Source organism: Oreochromis niloticus, linkage group LG16, assembly GCF_001858045.2.
Source record: "Oreochromis niloticus isolate F11D_XX linkage group LG16, O_niloticus_UMD_NMBU, whole genome shotgun sequence".
NCBI classification, from domain to species: domain Eukaryota; kingdom Metazoa; phylum Chordata; class Actinopteri; order Cichliformes; family Cichlidae; genus Oreochromis; species Oreochromis niloticus.
In genome coordinates this window covers 13,947,216-13,968,928 of record NC_031987.2, presented here as the reverse complement: position 1 = coordinate 13,968,928, position 21,713 = coordinate 13,947,216, and the positions used below count along the sequence as shown (strand labels likewise).

At 41.5% G+C, this 21,713-nt stretch overlaps 1 protein-coding gene across 6 annotated transcripts in view; it reads left to right on the top strand.

The window, feature by feature from the left end:
* Positions 1-175: 175 nt before the first annotated feature.
* Positions 176-21,713, top strand: part of LOC100689756 (disco-interacting protein 2 homolog A) — an 88,813-nt gene continuing 67,275 nt past the window's right edge. For 3 of the 6 annotated variants that reach the window (XM_025903884.1, XM_013272652.2, XM_013272651.2), the window contains exon 1: positions 176-1,466. In XM_025903884.1, the coding sequence (XP_025759669.1) occupies positions 1,343-1,466 (124 nt within the window). In that variant the 5' untranslated portion in view covers positions 176-1,342. The remainder of the gene's footprint in view (positions 1,467-21,713) is intronic. The other 3 variants (XM_013272653.3, XM_005453065.4, XM_003447440.5) reach the window with 2 other exon arrangements.

Sequence of the window (21,713 nt, the reverse complement as noted above, 5' to 3'; positions counted from 1 at the left end):
ATGAAACATTTTCTAGTTTAACAAACTATTTTTAAAATTTTTTATTAAATATACTCTGAATGTCTATATGTGAATGTACAGATGTATTTGAAGGTAAATGCACATATATGCACACAGACAGAGAGAAAGACTTCATACATAAATATTATAGTATCAATATAAAACACTGAAGCACAGATTATGTAGTTCAGGCAGGTGTGTCTGAGGGTGTGGTACAGGTATGTATAGGACAGGTGAATATATGTATATATGTATAATTGTATATCTTTGTTGTATGCATATGAATGTGCAGACATGAATGCACCAGTATGTGTATATGAGCCATTGGCTGGCCATTTAAAAATGAGAGGAATGTTGCTGTCATTCATAAGAAAGGAGAGATAAGATCATATAAGGTTATACTTCTTCCTGCTTCCTTTAGAGCCAAAAATGTCAGTTGGCTATACACAGACGAATAATATACTGTGTTTTGTTTTATTAAATGTCCACATCTATCTATATATGCTACCTTATAATGCGTTATATGCCTTTATTTCAAGAATTCCACTCCAGCTTCCACTTTTAGCTCAGTGCATTTCTAAGTGTAACATTTACATTTCTTTCACTGCTTGAACTTTAAATCTTTAAGCGCAGACACTTAAATCAAGACTTCAGCTCCCTTCAGCACATGTTCCACCTCTTCACAAAGCTTCCTCAAAATTAGCTGTTTTTTTGTTTGGTTTTTTATGCATGAAAAAGAAAAACAACATTCAGAAATGAAACACACTACAAAAGAAATCCAGTAAAGGTAGAGGTCATAATGTGTACCACGAAACCGCTGGGTGACAGCAGGAGGCAGGCGAGCTGTACGCGGAGGAGCAGGCGGCGCACAAGCATGCACTGTGCAAGCGCACGAGTGGGGGCCTCGTGAACGCGCACGGTTGGGGCTGCTGTTGCTATGATGCAATGGCGACTGCGCCGTGGGAAGCGAGCGAGGAGTTGAATGAGTTCCCTCCACAGTTGAGGACAGGCAGCCGCCGACAGTGCCGAGGAGGGACAGACTAGAGGCTGGGAGACGCTGACAAGGCCCTGTCCCAACACCCTACATGGAAACACGGATCCAGGTGTGTCTGCTAGCCCCGCAGCTAGCCGTGTCATGACGTTTGGAGACATTTCTCACACATCTGTGCGACGTTGCAGCCACACGGGAGAGGAGGCACCAACACCCTATTTGCTCTGAGCCTGAAACAAGTGAGGTGAGGAGGGGCTGTTGTTGTTTCATTGATAATCTTCTGGGCTTGGTCGCATTGTCCTCTCCTCACCGGGCACCAGTGGATCCGTTCGCCCTTCGTGCTGGACCACCATGGCTGAGAGGAGCTCCACCGGGCTGCTGACGATGATGTTGGAGCCCACGCCGGCTGTCGCTATGACCCTGCCTGCCGAGGTCCGGGAGAAGCTGGCGGAGCTGGAACTGGAGCTGTCGGAGGGTAAGTTGCCAACATGTACACAAACTAGCACAGCGAGTGGCCCGGAGCGCGCTTTACGCATTATCCACGCGTGTGACAGCAATCAGAACCACCGCCCTTTTATCTGGGTTTTGTACTCGTGTTTGAAAATATGCCAGCATCACCAGAAAAAAACAATCCAAGGAGTCTTGCATCAAACTGAACTTCTGCCTTAGTTTGGCTGGTGACTACTGCTCAGGGACGGGTCACATTAAACCAGACCGGACAGCGTTTTGTTTCCCTAATAATAAAGGCAGTGCCGAAGTTTTTAAATACCACACAGTTACGACTCCAAGTATTTGATCGGGTGGCTCTGTCCTAACAGATGCACCGACACACCCATGATACTGATATGTGAGAGCATAACACCAAAGGGTCTGAGGAAAGATTTGAAAAGGTTTAGAAAAAGTATGTTACAGAGTCAGAGGCCTCACTTAAGACCCTGACTCTAACAATCCGGCCAATTTATTCAAATATGTGCCGATAAGTGTAATGAAGGGGAAAAGTAAGAATGTGGGTGATTTTGTTTTGTGGATATTGCTCCTTGTTCATTTGCTTGTTTGTTTTATGACTGTGCTTAAGTCGCACTTGTAGGCGTGTCTTCTGTTTGACGCTATATTAGTTCTTAATTATAAACCCAAGTAAAGGAAAAGTTAGAACAAGCTAAAATCTCATCATTTGCTCAATTATTTTGGTTTTATATTTTACTTTTAGGTGATTTTCTATGGATCTTTTTTGTTTTTTAATCTTTTAGACCAATCATGATGGTTTTCGTTCGTTGTTGGTTGCTTGCACATACTTATAAAAGTTAAGGTTTCTGCAGCACAGAGTAAATTCCTTGACTGTAACAGTTATAATAGTCTCCGATAAAGAGGTAGTAATGTGTTTTTATTGGCGGTTATGTGCATAAAAATTTAATTTCACTACTAGTGAAGCGAGTTAAAGAAACTTTAAATGTTCCAGCTTGAAATTTGCTTGATATTTTCTGTAAACAGCTCCTAAACGTCCTCATATTTGGTGATCATTACACTGAAGTATTGCCACGTAGCACGGCACAGAGTAAATAAAGATGGGCTTATATTCGTGTGCAGTGCTTTTGATGAAAAAGACTCTTGTTCTCACTAACAGTTTCCATTGTTTCCTGTTAATTCAATGAGACTCATTGTTGAACTCCACTTCTTTATTTCTCACATGGCGAAATTAGCCGAGCTGCAGCAAAGTCTGACTAATTAATGACCTACTTCAAGTCTGATTAGATTTGGAATTTGACCCCAGGGTGGGACCTCTTTTCCCATCAACTCTGGAGAAGATGTTAACTCTACAAACTTGAAAAAAAAATAGCATGAAGTAAAAGAAAACCCACTGATCTGAAAGTCAAATGTCAAAATCTGGATTGAGTCTTCTCTTCCTGTGTGTCGTGCAGCAGCATCACGCCGGGTTCAGGAGTACACCCGAGGTGCATGCTTTGATAAGCACATTAACTGCCACCCAAACCCTCTAATGGGATAGACATGTTTTCAGGAGCAGCCACCAACTAATCTATATCTGTCCAGTTTCCTCTTCCTGCTCTCCAAATGTCACATCCTGCCATGTTGAAGCTCTGATAGCTCTATCTCCTCTAGCTTCTCTTCCACTGATACACGCTGTTGTCTCTCCCGGTCCCCCGACCCGCTCAGTCTCACTTTCTCTCCTCACCTCTGTATTTTCTCTATTTTCTCTCACATCAAAGAAAAGGGAATGCCATTTATTTTTTCCCTGCTCTCTGCATATCCCTGTGTGCTGCTGTGAACTTTTCACCTTGTGATGTTGCTCCTCAGTCACCTCCCCTCTGCCATCCTGGCTCAGGGCTCAGTAAATGACTCGTTTTATGAGAAGTAGATGAGAACTTGAGAGTCGTTACAGGTTTTCTATCCTTTTCATTGAGCTCTTCTCTCTGGGACTTCACATGAGGCATGTCTATGTCTGTTGGAGAGACGCATCTTGATGTTTAGTATTTTTTTTGTTTGTTTTTTTACTATGCATGAGAATGCCAACAGTTGTGTGTGTCCTTGTGAGGGAGAGGGAGCACTAGCATTGTATAATTCATGAAGCTGAATAGATGCATCATGTATGTTTTCTTAAGCAGTTTGTCTGCAGCTAGCTGTTGGGATAGCATGAGATGATATTCCAGTGTCAGCAGCTTAGGCCTGCTGATGTGTGAAATAAACAATCTGTGCACTCTGATTGTGGTTATAATAAAAACTGTTTTCTCCAGAGATGCATTGATTCTCATATTTTCAAATCTCGTATTTGGATCACAGTGAGTACGTGTTCAGAAATGCTTGATTTCACTCTGCTGGTGTCCTCAGCCGATTTTGTTTTTCATGGAAAATGTCACCTAAGTAACTCTTTCTCTGTCCCTTTAATATTGTGAATATGCAGCGTACTTCAGCGATGTTTCCTTATTCAGAAGGCCCATATATTTTAATAATTAGAAAATGCTCTGCAGTGCAGACTTGAGGCTTCTCCGCTGGAGCAGGATAAGTGAGCACACTGACTTACTTAAACTCTGAATAAAATGTGAAAGTGGTTTAAAGTCGGTAAAAGTGCGATTCTTAGCATTCCTCCATGAAATTCATGACTAAACAGGTGACTTTCAAAGCTAAAAGCATCTCCAGCAATATAGCTGCTGGTAGCCAGATGTTGGTACTTTAAAGCCAGATCCAGATTGGTTGCTGCTATTTCTGCTCTTTCTCACATGTAGACCTCAGACAGATACACGGGAGTCCACACTGGGTATTTTCCACAGTTGTTCTATCACAAGTGTAGCACACAGCAGGAAATAGTCTGATCTTGACGCGTTTCTGAGGGAGCTGCCTGGTTAGAGTGCAGGGGAGGTATCATACACGATGCCCACACGCTTGCTGTCTATATAACAGAACGCTTACCCCCTCCTTTCTCACGTGGGCTCTTTTGCCTATCACAGAATTCGTAGTAGCGAGAGAAGTTCAGGTAATGTGTTCTCTGAAAGGTTCAGGCTTTGTTGCATGTGTGAAAACGGCTCTACAGAGATGAGTGTGGTGTCATCAGACTTTCCAACTTGTATCCAACTTGCAGTACGAAGCTGATTGAGAAACTGTGTTTTGTTTTTGGCCTTCAGTCTTTATGTAGGCTGGCTTTGTGAGACACGTAGCTTTTTCAAAAGTGCTGCTTCTCCTCCCACCAAATTCTACACATCATTAAAACGGACCTATGTTGTTTCTCCGCTGACCTGGATGCAGATCAGTGGCCAAGAGATGGGGCTTAAAGGAGGGCAAGAAGACGAATGATCCCCATTATCTCCTGCAGGGAGGAAAGAGGGAGAAAGACGTGTCTGCTGAGTAATTCATAGGCTCACTCTATCATTCCCTGCTTTTCTGCCCTCCTCCTCTGTTTGCTCTCTAAACCCTTTGATTACGAAGTCTTTTTTAGTCCAGTGCTTGCTGGTGTTTGCTGGGAAACTGCCAAAGTCTTGGTTGGTCATTGTGCTTTCCTTGCCTGCTCCCTTTCAGTAAACATTTACAGACGTGCATGGCAAGTTTTGCTGGTAGTTTAAATGTCGTCTTGCTTCTTTTATAAGTGTTTAGATTCATTGAAACCTTGTAGAAGTTTTGAGGTGTTTGGAAGATCCAGCAGCGCAAGTGCGGCTAATGCTTTCTGCAAACACACAATTAAAAAAAAAAGTGTTTATCACAGTTCAGCAAAGCATGGTTTTCTTTTAATTTGTTCTACTTTTTACCCATATTCTAGTTTCAGTCGCTGTCCTGACCCAATTACCCCTGAAGATCATAAAAGATTAACGATTTATTCAGTCATTTAGATAAGAGGAAACTTTAGCCTCGCAGGTAAAGAGGTGATCAGGCACTGCCCTGTCAAGTGGTAAAGAAGTAATGAGCTGGTGACGATTAAGCTCACACTTGCCTGTCAACCTCTGGCACAGGCAAAGGCTTGCTGGTGTAATAACCAGTCGTTTGCATCTAATCGCTGCTAATGGATAAAAACCTTTACTTTGTCACCATTGCCTCCCTCAAAATATGCCTTAAAGAAAGGCTGCACAATTAATCAATTTCAATTTTGCCTCTCTACAGTCTCATTTTTACCTGACAATTCTGCCACTTGTGCTGCAGAGCGGGGATGCACTGCGTCAAAACAAGCAGCAGTAAATTTTCTGTAAACAGTAATGGCAAGACCGCATTACAGCACTTGACAGAGTGGAAACAGCCAGAGAGGACAGAGGCGAAACAAATGTGTCTGCGATGGAGAACAAAACGAGCCACAGAAAGTTGCTGTTGTGAGAGATTTTTCCAATTTCCCAGATGATTGTAGCCGTCAAAAGCACACATTGTAACTACACTGAGATACATGTTCAAGGAAACTAGCTGAGAGTTGGTCAGCTGGGACGGGCTCCAGCCTCCGTCTGCAACTCTCACTTGGATAAGTGGTTAAGGAAATGGACGGATGGATTGCAGTTATGGCTTCCGGCATTTATGAAACGATAAAAATGAGATAAAACAATTATTTTCTGCATTCTTTTCTTTGCAGCGGTTTCATCTTTCTCTAAACACCCCCTCAAACTATCTCCCCTACTGGCTGTGGTAGGTTTAATTTAGCTTGAGACAACAAGACGGGACGAGAAGTCCAGTAAGGAGCAAAATCGCAGTAACTGTGGAGCAAAATAATTGCGACGAGCATTTTTTTTTTTTTTTTTTTTGCCATAATTGGGCAGCTCTACAGTAGCATACCATAAGGCGTCTGAATAGATCGTGGTGAAAAGCTTGGATACTGGGTGTGGAGAGTGAGTAGCTTTGGTGGCCAGCACTTTTGTAAAACAGAACCTCTTTGGAAACTATGAGTGTACAGGAAACCCCTGTGAGCTGGCTCTGAGGTTTTGTTAACGAAAGACCACTCACTGAGGGGTGAGCCCACTTAATTCTCCTGAGTCACGGCTTACTGTGGTCACTTGTGGTCCCGCCGCCCGACTCATGAAGAAAGAAACATGGAGTTCAGCCTATTGTTGAGCAGAACCAAACATCAGATAAATATGGGATCACGCTGTATGCTAAGAGCTTTGAGAACATGTAGGATTTGGGGCGATTAGAGGGCTTTGTACACGGTTCCCGGTTTGCTCTGTAATAGGATCCAAAGGAGAAAAATGTTGAGCTTTGGAGCGATCTGGCAGGTTGCGGTAGCTGCTCCAAAGTCCAGCTCGCGGATGGAGAGGCAGCTTTGCTTTAGCTGTGCCCCTGCCGTGGTGGAACGTGGAACGTGGTGGGTCATAAATATTTCACGGGTGTGCCTCAGAGCACAGCAGAGCTTCGGATTCTCCCGCTGCTCTTATGTACAGACCCGCCTGCTTGTGCCAGTCTGTGCGCATGTTTGCTCTCGGTTTGTGTCTCTGAATGCTTTGTCGAGGTGGTCCTTTCCATTTATGGGATGCAAAACCACATAGCTGTGTTTTTCATTTAAACCAGCAATGATCCACAGAAGCAGCTATTGTCATACCAGTCTGCTTTGTTCCTCTCTACTGTAGGTCCTTTTTCTTTTTTTTAAAAAATACGTCTCAACATCCTGACTCTTGTCTTTTATGGGAGTTCTGAATATTTAATAGATGTAGTTTGTGAATGTAATATCTAAAATATGACCTTTTCCTCCATTTGTTTTTTCAGCTGTGGATGAGTGTACGTTGTTAAATTTTCAGCAGCTCTGTAATCTTGGTGTCACTCTGTGTTAGAGTTATAATACTTTCAGTTTCTATAAGTGCAACTGATGTTTATTAATAACAGTCTGTACAATTTTAATACATGTTAATATTGTGAAGTTTTACCATTCATTCTTTTAAATTCCCTGCTGTTTTGCATCTCTGTGAAAGGATTGTGACAGATTTTGTCTTAGATGGATTTTAAAGTTTGTTTTGACGCTCAGATAATACACAAGTGCTTCTCTCTCTGTCTCTGAATGCATTCAGCAAATATCTCAGTGAGACATTTGATTCTTGTAATGGATTTAACCATAAAATGACACTCACTTACTGGTGCTGTCTCAACAGTGTTTTATTGCTTGTGGTTGAAACTCATGGCAGAAAGTGCTGATTTTGGTCACGCTGTGAAACCCATCTTCTGTATGGAGCTCTCAACATACATCAGCGTCCAATGCATGTTGTGATTAAGATCAAATGAGTGCAGACTTGTTTTAATTAACATAAAACTAAATTGATGAGTGTTTTTTGCAGTTTTATAGAAACGTGACGCTTAATCAGAGATTAAGTGCCAATCAGCAGCCGAAATGAGAAGCAAATGAGCCCATTTAGTTGTTGCATTGGCACATGGGCACAGTTAAGGCTCATGAAGGTTTAACTGTAGTGTGGCATGCATGTCTGCTTGCTATTGTTGCAAAGAATTATGTAAGTGTACTTGTCATATTCAGCACTCTGGTATGATGAAGCAGTGACCTTGATTATGTCTGCAGTGCACTGTGCACTGTGGATTGTGGATTGTTTAACTTTTTGCATGCATACTAGAAGTATAAGTTACGGGCTGGGCTAACGCCTATTTTAATCCAAACATCCTATTTTAAGTGTATTTGTAATCATATTTAACTGTATATGTTTTTTTCCCAGTGACAGTGGCAATGAAAAAAATGGTTCTTTCTCCATTCATCCATTCATTTAGAAAGCTCGGATAACTGACTGGAAGCATTACTAAGATGACTGATGAGACTTGGTTCCAGAAGGACTTTCTAGCATTTCTTGTGGGTATATATCAGATTATGAAGCCAAAAAAAGTTAATTAAAGAGCCAAATCATTGGACCTTTGCACTGGTCAGGGCTCATTAATTATTATAAAGTAGAGGCTGTGCTATACTTACATTGGTAAGTGCTGGCAGCTCAGCTGGCTGCTACTGCATGTGCTGCATACAGTATAATATATGTTTCCCTGTGTTTTTATGTTCGCTTGAGTGTCCTGCTTTTGTGTTCTCTTGTATATCGCATCTCTGTGCACTAAGATCATTGGGGTTTTTTGGGGGTTTTTTTCCTGTCTAATTCCACTACCTACATAGCTGTGTGCAATGGTGCCAGCCTCCAGCTATGACACCATCCTGTCTATCTTCCACTGAGCTCTGTCGTCGGCCAAAGAAGCGCTGCTCACTGTTAAAATACAAATAGATACAAAGGTGTGTTCTTCTTTTTGCACCTTAAGTTCAGAATGGCTTCCTTTGTTTAATGTGTGGCAGATATTGTGTCTTTGGTGCTATCGGTGACTCAGTGTATGTGTCCTTGCTGCTGAAGAAATGGCATATGCAATAGAAAGCATGGCTGTGCGGCAGGCACTGGTGCCAGGGAGATCTGCTGACCAAACAAGCTGCATGCCTTACTTCAAGGACACGTTGCAATTTTCACGCTCTGTCCACTGGATTCTTCTGCCCCAAAAGGCTTTCGTTATGCCTCAATCAGCTTTCTGGTGTAAATTCTTTCCTGCCAGTTCACCTGTCTGTATGTGGGTGTGCTTGATTACTGCCAAAGGCACGGGCTTCACATTAGGGGTAGAAACCAGCTAAGGACAGAAAGTGGGATAATCGCAGCGTGTTCTCATCGGGTGGCTTTTATCTCCCTAAATGCTGTAAATTAAACTTCCAAAAGATAATGAATTTTCCCTCTGCAAGAACACAGTGTCCACAACACTTTTACTGCAGTGTTTTCAAAGTGCAAAGTGAATTGCTTACAGAGTATTGAAGGGTGTGCAGGCGTGAGGTTAGTGAGCTGTGCAGAGAGCCTTCCCACTGTATAAAGTTATTCAGAGCCCAAGGTGAAATCATCAGTTCATCCACACAGCCTTTCATCACTCTTGCTGTTTTATTTGATCAGAATTCTTCGTGCTTAATATTTGACTTCTGCATTTGCAGCTGAATATATTCACAACACGTTTCCAGACATCAGAGCTGTACTTACTCGTGCACCCTTTCATGCATAGATTCATTGTGTAACATCAGCTGCTTCTGTTAAAATCTTCTGACAGAGCGTCAACACCACTACATCTCATCCACTGCACTCATTAAGGCCTTTATGAAGATGTAAGATAATAAGTAGAGTATTTCAGGTGATATTTTATTCACAGGATAATAAGGAGTGGAACTGTCTTGTGTGGAAGCACCTTTTCTTTTGTGATTGTTTTAAATCAGCCGGTGTTTAAAATTCCACGTTCAAGTAAAATGTGTGACGCTAATTCACTCCAAAGATGCGTCTGGTCAGCGCTGTCGGCACGTACCAGCTTCTTTTGAGTCTTTCTGGTCGGGAGCCTGCGGAGCTCAACCTACATAGCATGACGGCACCATGTGGAGTCTCCTGAACCCGGCCAGACGGCGAGCAGACGTCAGTAACAGAAAAAAGGAAGGATGATAAAGACTGCATGTGCTGTTGAGAAAATGTCAAATTTTGATTCTTGGTCTGTTTGTTGCAAAGACCGATGCCCAATTAGATTGCTCTGATAATAGTTTAGGATGGATTACAAAAAAACCCCAACTTTGATGTTGGAATAAAAGTTAATGAGAGCTGTCTGAAAAGTCAAAAAACAAACTCTGATTTTTCTTTTCTCGCTGTTGAGTCAATGTCTAGACCCACTCAGGTGTGATGCGCTGATCAAAGACAAACACGGCCCTTTGTAGCAGCAGCCGGCTGCATTGTGAGCCTTCCTGGTGAAAAACAAACATACAGAAAATGCCGGGAATGTGCTGTGACCTATCAACTTAACCGTGAGGAGAGGGCTTAACAAATCCCCCGACCGCTGCTGGAGGGCACGGCTGCATAGAGCAAAAGAGAAGGTTAGCGTAGCAGGTTGTCCCAGCCTTTTACAAGAACAAGGCTGGTTACCCCCTCGTCTTTTCCTCATTCCCTTAGGTGTCCCTGTGGAATAAGAGGGAAGGAACAGACAAGAAACGAGCCAGCTTGTTTCATTTCTTTTTTATTGTTGGGGCTAAAGGCAAGCTTTTTTTATTTTTTAGGTGTAAAACTTAACTTGGCAGACTCGACTCACATACCAGAAAATGTGTTTTCAGCCTGTTCGCTCCGAGCAGGCAGACAGTTTTAGGTGAGCTGTGCTGCTGTTTCTCTCCAGAGACTTCTCAGCACGTAACTGTAGCCAGAAAGAAAGCAGGGATGCAAAGCGAGGGCAAGTCAGGACTGCATTTAAAGCTCCTAAAGCATAACCGAGAAAATATGGGGACTCCTTCTGCATTTGATAATTACCGACTAGTGTCAGTAAAAGGCTGTAAATCATCTCAATAAAATCCAAGTTATTTATTTTTTTATGAGACTTTCTTTTTTTTGGCTGAAAGTTGTAATTGCTGCATTTCATCACATGGTATGTAATATCTGCTGCACGGACTCTTAAAAATAAAACCAAACAATACAATTACACTACGGCTGCTGTGGGACATGTTGTTTGAACTTAGCAGCCTAGTGCCGTTATCGAAGGTTTAAACCAGTCGTAGGATAAATAACTTAATGAGCACTTGTAGCATTATGATGTACACATTTTAATCTGTTGTTTACCATGTTTCCAAGTTGTAGCATGTAAACAGGGACGGGTCTGAAGTGTGTTGGAGTTCATTCAGTTCACTTAAAGCACCTAAAGCAAATTTGGCAATGAAATAAAAGTTTCCCATCCAGTCAGACAGATGTTCTGTACTGTGACAATGTGGAGGCACAGCTGAAGTGGCTGTCAAAACATTAAAAATGTGAGGCAGGTATTTGCCAAATGCTGATAATGCCTCTTCAGATAGGACAAGGAAAATCATGTGAGATTGTAATAAAAGCCCTGGGGCTACCAGACTCTTTTGTAAAGGAAAACAAAGGCAAACTCAAGGTTTTCACAGGGCTTAGGTGCTCTCAGGATCTTGGGGTTAAAATAATTCAAAATACATGTCAGTTTTTTTTTTTCCTTTTTTTCACATTTTAATTATTTAAAAAAAATAATTAAAAAAAAGCTCTGACACTTCTTGTGCTTGTGGATAAATTCTGTTAATCTCACAAAATAACATGTTTGAGATTTTCACAGTATCTTTTGTCCTGTCTCCCTCCACTGACCCTGAACTGCAGGAGGTTTCTTCCTGTTAAAAAGGAGTTTTTCTTCACCACTGTCGCCAAGTTGTTGCTCATAGGAGGACGTCTGATTGCTGGAGTTTTCTCTCTATTATTGTTGGGTCTTTGCCTTATAATTTAAAGTGCCTCGAGGTGACTGTTGTTGTGATTTAGCACTTTATAAATAAAATTGAACTGAAGATGTAAATATACATCAACGCAACATTAAAACCATCAACCTAACAGTTTGTTTTGAGACATGGACAGGTGTCTTCTGGGGTTGCCTGATTGTGTGTGACACCAGATAACATGGCAGTGGATCCTCTTCATGCTTTGGTAAATTGCAGGATCGGCCTTCTTAAGGACATATATGCATGTTTAATGTGAGTTTGGAGGCCGGAGCAAAGCCTGTGACTTTGTTGTCCTCCTGGAGCTGTACTTGGGATACACTCCTGTCATTGAATTTGGGGGCTTCGATCCCCGGCCTCTCTGTCCTGGTCGTTGTGTCCTTGGGCAAGACACTTTACCCTACCGCCTACTGGTGTTGGCCAGAGGGGCCGATGGCGCGATATGGCAGCCTCGCTTCTGTCAGTCTGCCCCAGGGCAGCTGTAGCTACAACCGTAGCTTGCCTCCACCAGTGTGTGAATGTGAGCGTGAATGAATAATGTCATTGTAAAGCGCTTTGGGTGCCTTGAAAAGCGCTATATAAATCCAATGCATTATTATTATTATTATTGGGAAGGGCATTTCCATGGGGGTTTTTGGTTTGCCACATGTTTAACTGTGTCAAAGTAATCTCCACATTAATTATCCACATACCATTGTTTTGTAACACAATAGTTTTTTGTAAAAAAATAAATAAAAAAATGTAAAAAAATAAATCAAATTTGAAGCTTAGCTAACCTCTAACAAGCTTACAAGTAGTTACAATAGTAACCCATCTACATTCTAGCGTTTAAGATCGACCATATTCCTCTTTCCATATGAATTGGTGACAGACACATGAGTCTGAACCAAAGGGAACATTTCTGGATTTATAAATCACAGGCCACTCAATACTCCCGTTCCCCACCCGCCCTTTGCTTTTCCTTTTTTTTAATAAACCTTATTTGCCTTTGCATTCCTGTTGTTTGTGGCTGCTGCTGCTGTGTGTTTGATGAATGTTTTGGGCTTGGTATTGATATTTTTCTGGGCTCCTGCATGTGCCCAGGTTTTGAAGATTGGTGGAGCTTCACAGGTGGAATATTCCACTCTCACTCTAAGTGGAAGCTTTCCACAAGGTCCTCGCTGGAACACCTTTAGAAAAGATCTAGTGAAACTCTATTTCACTGCCTGATAAAGGGTTGTGGGCCGAAACACTTTATTTTTAAGGTTAAACTTGACCATGTTGTGAGAATAAACTTTATTTGAAAAAAGCGAGTGCCTTGGAGTTCTTTGATGATTTAAGCTTGAAATATCTGTAGTTGTGAAATAGGCTACATTATTTATATCTTCTCTCTGTCTGCTAACGTTGTTGTTTACAGGATTTACTCCCTGCCAGAAAAAAACTATGCATCATTTATCTCTTTTTGTTGTTGTTGACACTTACCTTATTGAGTGTGTACAACTTGTTATACAAGTCGCCTGCTGTATGAGTTGAATGCACCGAGATATGTTAGATAGTGGGTGTCTATCACATAGCAATCACACATTCATTAAATCACTGATTGACGGCTCATTAAAGCCACCTCTTTGTTCTTTGTGTGTCTGCGTGTGTGCACACAAAACATTCGATCTGATATGTCGCTCAAATACCTTTTTACATTCATTCGGCTTATCGTGCTCCACAAAAACACTAGAAGGTGTTTAAAAAGGTAAGATATTATCCAAGTTGTCTGACTGGTGCTGTAACGCTCTGCTCCCCACAAACAGGCCCTTTTAAATCTGGCTTAACTTTCAGTTTTCAACCTTATTGTCACCGCTTTGGTTATTTTGACCAGTAGAAATGAAAGCCGCAGCCACTAAAATGAAGCCTAAGTTATAAGAAGCTGAAAGGATAATGATTAGGTAATGACATAATAATAATAGTAATAACACTAATCGTGATTGTTGCGATGGGTTAAAAAACAATAGGGACATCTTTCCTGCTGCTGAATTAACTGATACAACCATCTGCTGCAAGCCAAACACGTCTCAGAGAGAGTCCGAGACGATGAGAGTTTTAACTCCGCGTTTAAACCTCTAAATATCAGCTTCCTCTGTTAAACACACCTCAGCTTTGAAATAACACAATAAAAGGTTGTGATAGTCAGGAACAAAACCTCTCTCCCGCCTCTTGAAAACTTCTAAAGATGAGCCAGCAAACGGTTTCTTGATCAAAGGGGAGGTGCAGCATCTTACTAAGTCCATGTTTGGCATTGTATCAACTGGGCTTATCTATGTAGTAACTGTATGTCTTTGTAACTAAACATAACAGTAGTTTTCCTGTAAATTCGCTGGGCTTTTAAAGTTTAAAAAAAAAAAGAAGTCAGCTAGGACTTATTATCAAAGGAGGTTGCGTGCAATCTCCATTCCTGAGTAATGATGTATGAATTTGGTCTCATTCTCTGCGAGTTCAAAGTCTAAACTAATCAGTGTGATACTTTCTCTGCCACTAACAGATGTTCTACTGATACTGCGCTCACAGTGGAGCGCAGGGTTGAGGTGTTTTACTCTGAAGAACCTTTCCGAGCTGATGAATACATTTAAATGAGCAGAACTCAGGAAACACTTTGTCCATACTGAGATCATATCAGTATAGGTGCTAATGTGCGGTGGTGTGGTGTCTGGCTGCTCTCATGAAATCAAACATTCGGTGTTTGGAGTTTTGGCGATTGCCGCCACGCCCTGGAAATATTGAATAACCTCTCCTCGGTGTTACGTGTGGAATCCCAGGCACTTTGGGGTGAACAATGGCACGGATACAACTTTAAGCTGACTCGTAATCTAATATAACACACACATATACACACACGTCATTACTCACAACATTCCTGACATAGAGGTCTCAGTCCTCAGCAGACTGTGGGTAATGCTCACGGCTGCCGTCCTATAACACGTTTGTGCGACTTGCCCCGCGATGACAGGTGAAGCTCAGTTGTTACATTTTGATTCTCATATGTCTGGTCTCCATTAACGGCACTCCCTCTGCTTTGTCCACTTTGACTGTTGGCCAAGAAACTAATTACACAACCCCATATGAGGCACCCCGATTCCCCTCTCTTTTACAGCTGCAGTTTACTTGTCTATTATTAAAATTTTTAGCTGTGTGCTCTCAGATGCTGCACAGATGTCGTGGTTGCTAGACATTACACGTACTTACATCAGTACCTTTTACCCAATCAAGCTTTGTAACGAACATGTTGCTGCATTGCAGTTTTTTTCTGTAGTTTTTTGTGCTTTAAAGCTGCTTAAATCCTTGTCTTAACTTCTCTAAGTCATAAGAATCAAACAGGTGTTGGATTAGCCATTTCACGTCGTTGGCTTTATTCTGTCTGCCATTAGCAAAGCGAATCTTAAGTCTCCACTGCCAACAAGTGGCAGATATCTGCTGGCAGGCTCTGCTTGTATGTGAAGCCCCTGACGACACGCTTTGTCTGCAGCCTCCATTTGTGCGGTATGTGAGCGAGTAAGCCATATGACCTGAAAATCAGACAGCTAACCCATGACAGAATTGCTGCTGCTGCTGCTGCTTCCTTGTCCCCTCCTTGTTATCTAATTTGATAAGTCAAACTAAATTTGATTTTACTGCTGTGAGGCTGGGTCTATATTTAGCCAGCGGGACATTAAATCACAATACTCTTCCAACCAGGTGACTTTACTTGATGCAGAAAGAGTATATATAGTATTTATAGTGAAACGTGAACCTTTATTTAGTTTTCAGTATTTCTTTTAAAAAATGTGGTTTACTCTTACTTAGTTTCCAGAGTTGGTCTTCTGGTTTCAGCGTTTTGTTTCGGAACAAAGGGGGAATTTCTGGTGGTTATCACAGGGAAATTTTAAGAAGTTCAGAATAGGTATTACATTACAAACCCAGCAGCTGACTCAGTCATGTAGGCATCACTGTCTCTATAGTTTTACTTACATTTCACCAGTCTAGTTTTTATTTTTATCCCAGACTGGAAAAAAACAGCTTCTTCCACACTTAGATTTAGTTAACTCGAGACACATTTCTGCACAGCTGCCATCCAAACGGGGGGAATTTACACCACAAAGGTCTGCTTCAGTGGGAAGATCATGCCAACTATATCCCTGATGAATTATGCAGTTCCTGCTGGTTCTCAACTTGTGCACCTCCTCGAGTTATCCCTTTAACAGTCCTGCTTTTTTATTGTAAATGTTTTAATGTGCTAGTTTTGCCCCTTTCTGTGTTGTGTACTGTAAGCAGTCATAGATATTCAGTAATCGTCATATTGACCAAGAAAATGTCTGAAAATGTGGAAGAAGTCACTGAGGGAAGATGATTTCTATTTAAAGGTGACCTTTAATTCCAGACATGCAGTTTGGTCTGGTTTTCTGACCTTAAATCCACTCCATCCAAGTTGAATCTATAAAGAGGGTTGTATTTTAATGTTTGTGTTCAAACAGTCAACTGGAAAATTAAAAAAGAGAAGCGGGGAAAATCACAAGACCTGCATTTACATTTTCCCTATACAGAAAGGACCCAGTGAAAAAGTGCATTTGGTAGAGTATTGCATCTGAACTGTAATATTAGTACTCTTAATAACAATGTATGCTGATACTAAACATGGCCAAAGTTTCAAATAGTTAAGTCTGCATAAATGAGGCACAAGTTCAAGCTTACAACTGCTCTAAGCACTTGGTTTCTGACTTTTTTTTTTCTACTCGTGGCTCTGTATGCTGTTAGTGAGGACGAACATCTTTAATATGGCAGTCTGAGGCATGAGGCTCTGGCTGTGAGCGCAGAGAATTCAGTTTACAATGGGCAGCCCATCAGAAGAAAGGAGAGAGTAAAGGGAGAGTAGCTGAAACTCCTGTCAGGCTGTGGATGAACTGAGAGTCTGCACCAAGGCCCGTATAAGATAAATAAGCATTATTTTGAACTGTCAGTCATGCAAATTTACTCTAATAGAGTCCAAGAATAAAAAAATGTGCATTTGGATATGAACATAATGTAGCCCCATTAATCAATGCATGTACTGGTGCATACAGTAGTAAAAACATCATCAGTAGTGGCTAGATCTTTTTTTTTTCTATTAAGCAAAGGATCTAAACTTTCAAAAAGATAACTGGAGCATCTAAATCTACTCCATGGATCATCTCTTTAATCCTCTGTAAAGAATCGTGAAGTATTCTCTACAGACCCCAGCAGGGTCCTCCTTAAGGCCTTGACCCCCGACCCGCTGTCACTGATGCCGCATCAGGATGAGTGTTTTATCCCCTGCAGGTTACAGAAGATAAATGATAAAGGCTAACACAAAAATTCAGCTGAGCTACCATCAATCTGCAGTTTTCTGTGGGGTGAAAGGAACTGGCTGCAGGCTGGAGACCATGTGCTCTAGGATAGTCTGGCTTCACGGTCATACGGGACCCCTGCTCTGCTCTTTTTTTTTGTCCTCCTTATGTGTGTGTACAGATAAAAAAACACACAGACACTCTTTCCCTTGTGTCACACAGTCTGTTGGTTGATTTAGGCGTGAGTTTGGCCCCCGGCTCACATGTGTATAAGTGCAAAAGCAGACCCTATACTGGACGTCTTGTTTGGGTCTCTGTGGAACTGACCATTTATTCTGGTTCTTTGCCTTTTTTTCCTCTTCTCTCCTGTGAGGTCTGGTGGAGAGCACTGGAGAGTGCTGTTCTCAGTGAAAAATGCTGTTACAAGACTTAGCCAGGAAAAGAGTTTGTTTTCGTCTTTGGAATTAGCTCTACTTGTTTTTGAAGTATCAAGTTAAACCCCACCCATAGCAATCCAATACTGGTTCCACAAATAAGGAATATTTTGTCTGGTGCAACGGACTGGTATTTATTAATTGCATTTTTTGGAGATGTTTATTTTGAAACAATATGTTACAGAAGTTCACGCATTCCTGTGGTGAGTTTGAGAATCTTTTGGCTTGATCCTGAAGATTGGCCAGTAATTCCAGAGGTTTGAATTGAACCTATTTACAGACAACAGTTGGCATATGCGTGATAATCGTAAATGGTCTCTTGCTCCAATCGTGTTCCCAGTATTTCTAAGAAGTATACACAAATATTTGTCTGTGTTTCTGTATGAAACACCATGTAATGATTTCTGGAGGGTCCCCAGTGAGGGAGAGGCTTCAGCATATTAGCAAATAGAGGCTGATTAACCTTCAGTGCTTTTAGTAGATGGTATCGGCTGGATAGTGTTACTGAGCAAAAGCCCCGTGAATGATATCACTCCAGCTGACTCTCTGCTGTGCCTTATCTTCTGCATGTCCTGGATGAACGGCGAGCAGCCCAGCCTGCGCCTTTGAATTGTGGGCGTGTGAGGAATGTGTGGTCAGACAAAAAGGCATTGGAGGGCTTTGAGGCATTTTAGAACAACCATATTATTCAGTTTTTTTTTTTTCATGCGGCCATGAGAGGTTTAAGAGTACCTCGAGCAACTGGTGAAATAGACTCCAAGAAGTAGTCTGTTTGACAGACATGAACAAACAAGCCTCTTTGGTCGCTGCTATTCTGTTTGTTTATGTGATTTAATGCACATTATCTATCATAAATCACCGGGATTGTTTTCCTGCGAGATGTAAATTCTCAGCCTCTGAAGCTACACTTCAAGGCTCTGAGGAAACATGTTTGTCAGAGTGATCGTTTACATATGCTTCAGGAGATGTTGGGTTTCTTTGGGGCATATTGTAAGTCTGCTGTCAGTCTCTCCCTTTCTTCTCTCCCTCATGCATGCTTTAAAGAGCCGAGGCTAACCTCGGCTCACCTCAGGCTGGAATCTAGCGTATTTTTCTTTTTTCCCTGGGTTTGTTTCCTTCTCTCTGCCTGTCAGATTCCTTGCTGAGAGGCTCACTGAAGGGTGTGACTGCTGAAAATAATGCTCAAAGTTTCAGTGGGGAAGATATTGATTGAGGAGCCAGAGGATGGAGAAGCAAGGCGAAAGTCGGGATGCGGGAGTGGCAGATGGTGAGAGGGGAGACTAAAGAACTGATAGGTGGAAATAATGACCAGAAGAAAGATGAGAGTGTGAAGGCTGGAATGATAACAAACAATATCTCCTGAACTTGGTGTAGGGATCGGGATGAAACATGTAAAGAGATTTGTGATGTGTGTCCAGGAATAGATAAATTCAATTTGCCTGTCATGACAAAGTAGCCCTTTTAGTGATTTATTGATTTACAGCAATTGATCTTGAAAGGTAAGACTGTGAACATGTCTATAGATGTTCTTAAAATTTGTTAGGCCTTTTCCCAAATGATGCACACTGTTAAACACGGTTCATTTGGGTGCAGTTTACACTTTCGCCTTACGAGCAAAGGATCCCCGGTTCGATTCTGGGAGGAGACACATTACTGCTCGGATTGTGTCGGGAAAGGTGTCCGGAATAAACAAACTGTCAAATCAAAAAATGTGGTGCTACCCACTATGGTGAAACCTTGTGAATAAGTGATGTTTACTCTGTGAAATAAAAAATCTGATCAGCTTTTAAAGGAACTCAGGAATCATTTTTAGGGGAGCCTCAGTCCGACATTTGTTCCTCTTCAGCAGTTCACTGAGATCACTGCTCATACCATGTAGATGCATTTAAGTCCGAATTTTATGAAATCTGAGCATCAATCTGTAACCTGCAATGATCCTACAGTCATACAGTCACCCTACAGTCTGCTCGTCTGAACCTCATATCAACAACCAGCTAAATTATCAGACATATTAATGCTGTTAGTGTCTTACCAGGGCTATCTTTATATGCAACATTGCATTAGAGTTCATTGATTTTAGAGCAGTGATTCCCAAATCGAGGGCCATGAGCCCCTGATGGGCTGTGAAGCTGCAAAAAATAATTCAAGATAAACTTTTATTTTAAATGTTGTAAATCCGCTTAAAATTGGCTTAATTGCATATCTAATTCAGGGTTGCGGCTGGGCTGTAGGCTGTCCCAGCTGTGATAGGGTGAGAGGCAGGGTGGGCAGGTGGCAAGTCTATCACAAAGCTAATACGGAGAGACAGACAATCATGCCTGCTAACATTTACATCTGTGGCCAATTTAGAATCACAGATGAATCTATTAAGCATGCTTTTGGACCTTTGTGCCCCGAGAAAACCCACACATGCACACGGAGAGCATGCAAACTGCACACAGAATAAAAAAAGTTATAAACACATTGGATCTTTGAATGTTGAAAATCTTGCTGATATACAGAATAAAATGATAAAATGGTTTGTGGAAATCAAAATCATCCACCCTTAGAGGGCTGGATTCTGAATCACACCAAAAATCAAAGTGTTCAAGACATTAAAAATTCAAGCTTGTCCTGTGCATTTTATATTTTTCATACTGAATTCGACTACTAAAATCTCAGGAAAGAGGTGAGCCAAACAACCTAAATACAAAATCCTGAGAACATCAAAACAATTCAGTGAAAACACAACAATGTAGTTGATGGTGTACTGCAGTTTTTGTTGGACCACAGTCGATTTTTAGATTTAAAAATGGGATGCAGTTACAAGTTTGAGGATGGCTGCTTTGCAGGATTAAAGTAGAGAGGATGGGAGGTGCTCAATTGGATGAATTATCCCAAAATAGATGCTCTTTTATCCACACATAGTTTCCTATTTGTTCCCGGGAATTTGTATAAATCATGACATGCCGGTCTAAAATTATATGCCACTGTGTGACCAAACATTAAAGACAGAGGGTGTAGTGACTTTGGCTCCTAGCTTGCACGGTATCAATCATGTTTCTGGCCTCTGTTGAAAAAAAAAAAAATAAACAACTCAACTTTAAACCAATGCCGCTTCTTTTTTTCTAAAATAAGGAAGAAGTGAATTAAATGAAAGACAAAGTTTTCCACATGCAGCACTAAGTTCTCACTGGTTTCTCCTGTGAGAAAATAACCCTGAATCCACTGCTTGTTATCACGCATTGTGCATTATGTATGACAGATAGAGAAGTATATGGGTTTCACCTGGCCTGGCCCTCAGGCTAAAGTATAGCAGCTGTGGGATAGTGGTTTGCTTTCAGTATGAGAGTGAGAAAGTAATGCTGAGAAGCTGGAATTCATCTAACTGTAAAATGATCAGACTGTAAAAAACAAACTGCACAGCTGAATAGCCGGGTTACCTCAGCCAGCAGGTGTTTGTGAGATTTGTTTGCACCTGGTCATAGAGGAAAGGATCATTTGACGTTGACATCATTAAAAGGCTGTGACATTAAACCTATTCTCTGCCCTTTTTGAGTGTTACCTCTGTAAAAAAACGAAACCCAAAAGCATGTCTGCTTAGCTTGAATTCAGTCAGTGAGCAGACAGAGTGTACAGCGTTTTATATTTGAGGTCAATCAATAACAAAGGGATCGAGCCCAGTGTGGTAATTATATTGTAGTAATTAATCAGAGTTACACAAAAGATGGAGAAGAATTAAGGCTTGTGAATTTTTTCATGACTAAGCAAAGGCATTTAAAAAATCCAGGTCAAGCCACTCAAGGTAGATTTGAACAAGTAATAAAAAGTTTTCATTTTAGTGGGCTAGCGCTATTAAAAGTACTGTTTATTAGCTAGCTCTTTCTTCGGGATGTGATGGAAGGGTTAGTTTGACTGCTCAGTGTTCGACTGTTGTTATAAATGATTGTGTGTACAGGAGGGCGCTTGAGGGTGTGTTCTTTGAGATTTCTGCCTTTTTAATTTTTTGACATTTGCTCAATGCATCCGTGGAGACGCATCTGCCCCCATGGCAGAAAATAGGGGTAAGAAATGTGCAGTTGCCACCAGATACACACTGTAAAGCCGCAATCCTGCTGTGTCTCATTACATTGCCCTTGTTGGCTACTGAATTTAATGAGCCACCAGGTCACAGGGGACTACTAAAGCTCTGCACTTTCACTCTTGTTCTCTGACCATTGGAGCAATTTGTGTGCTTCCTGCCTTCAGATAAGGCCTTCAAAAGTGGCTTTAACCCAACGCTGGGATTTGTG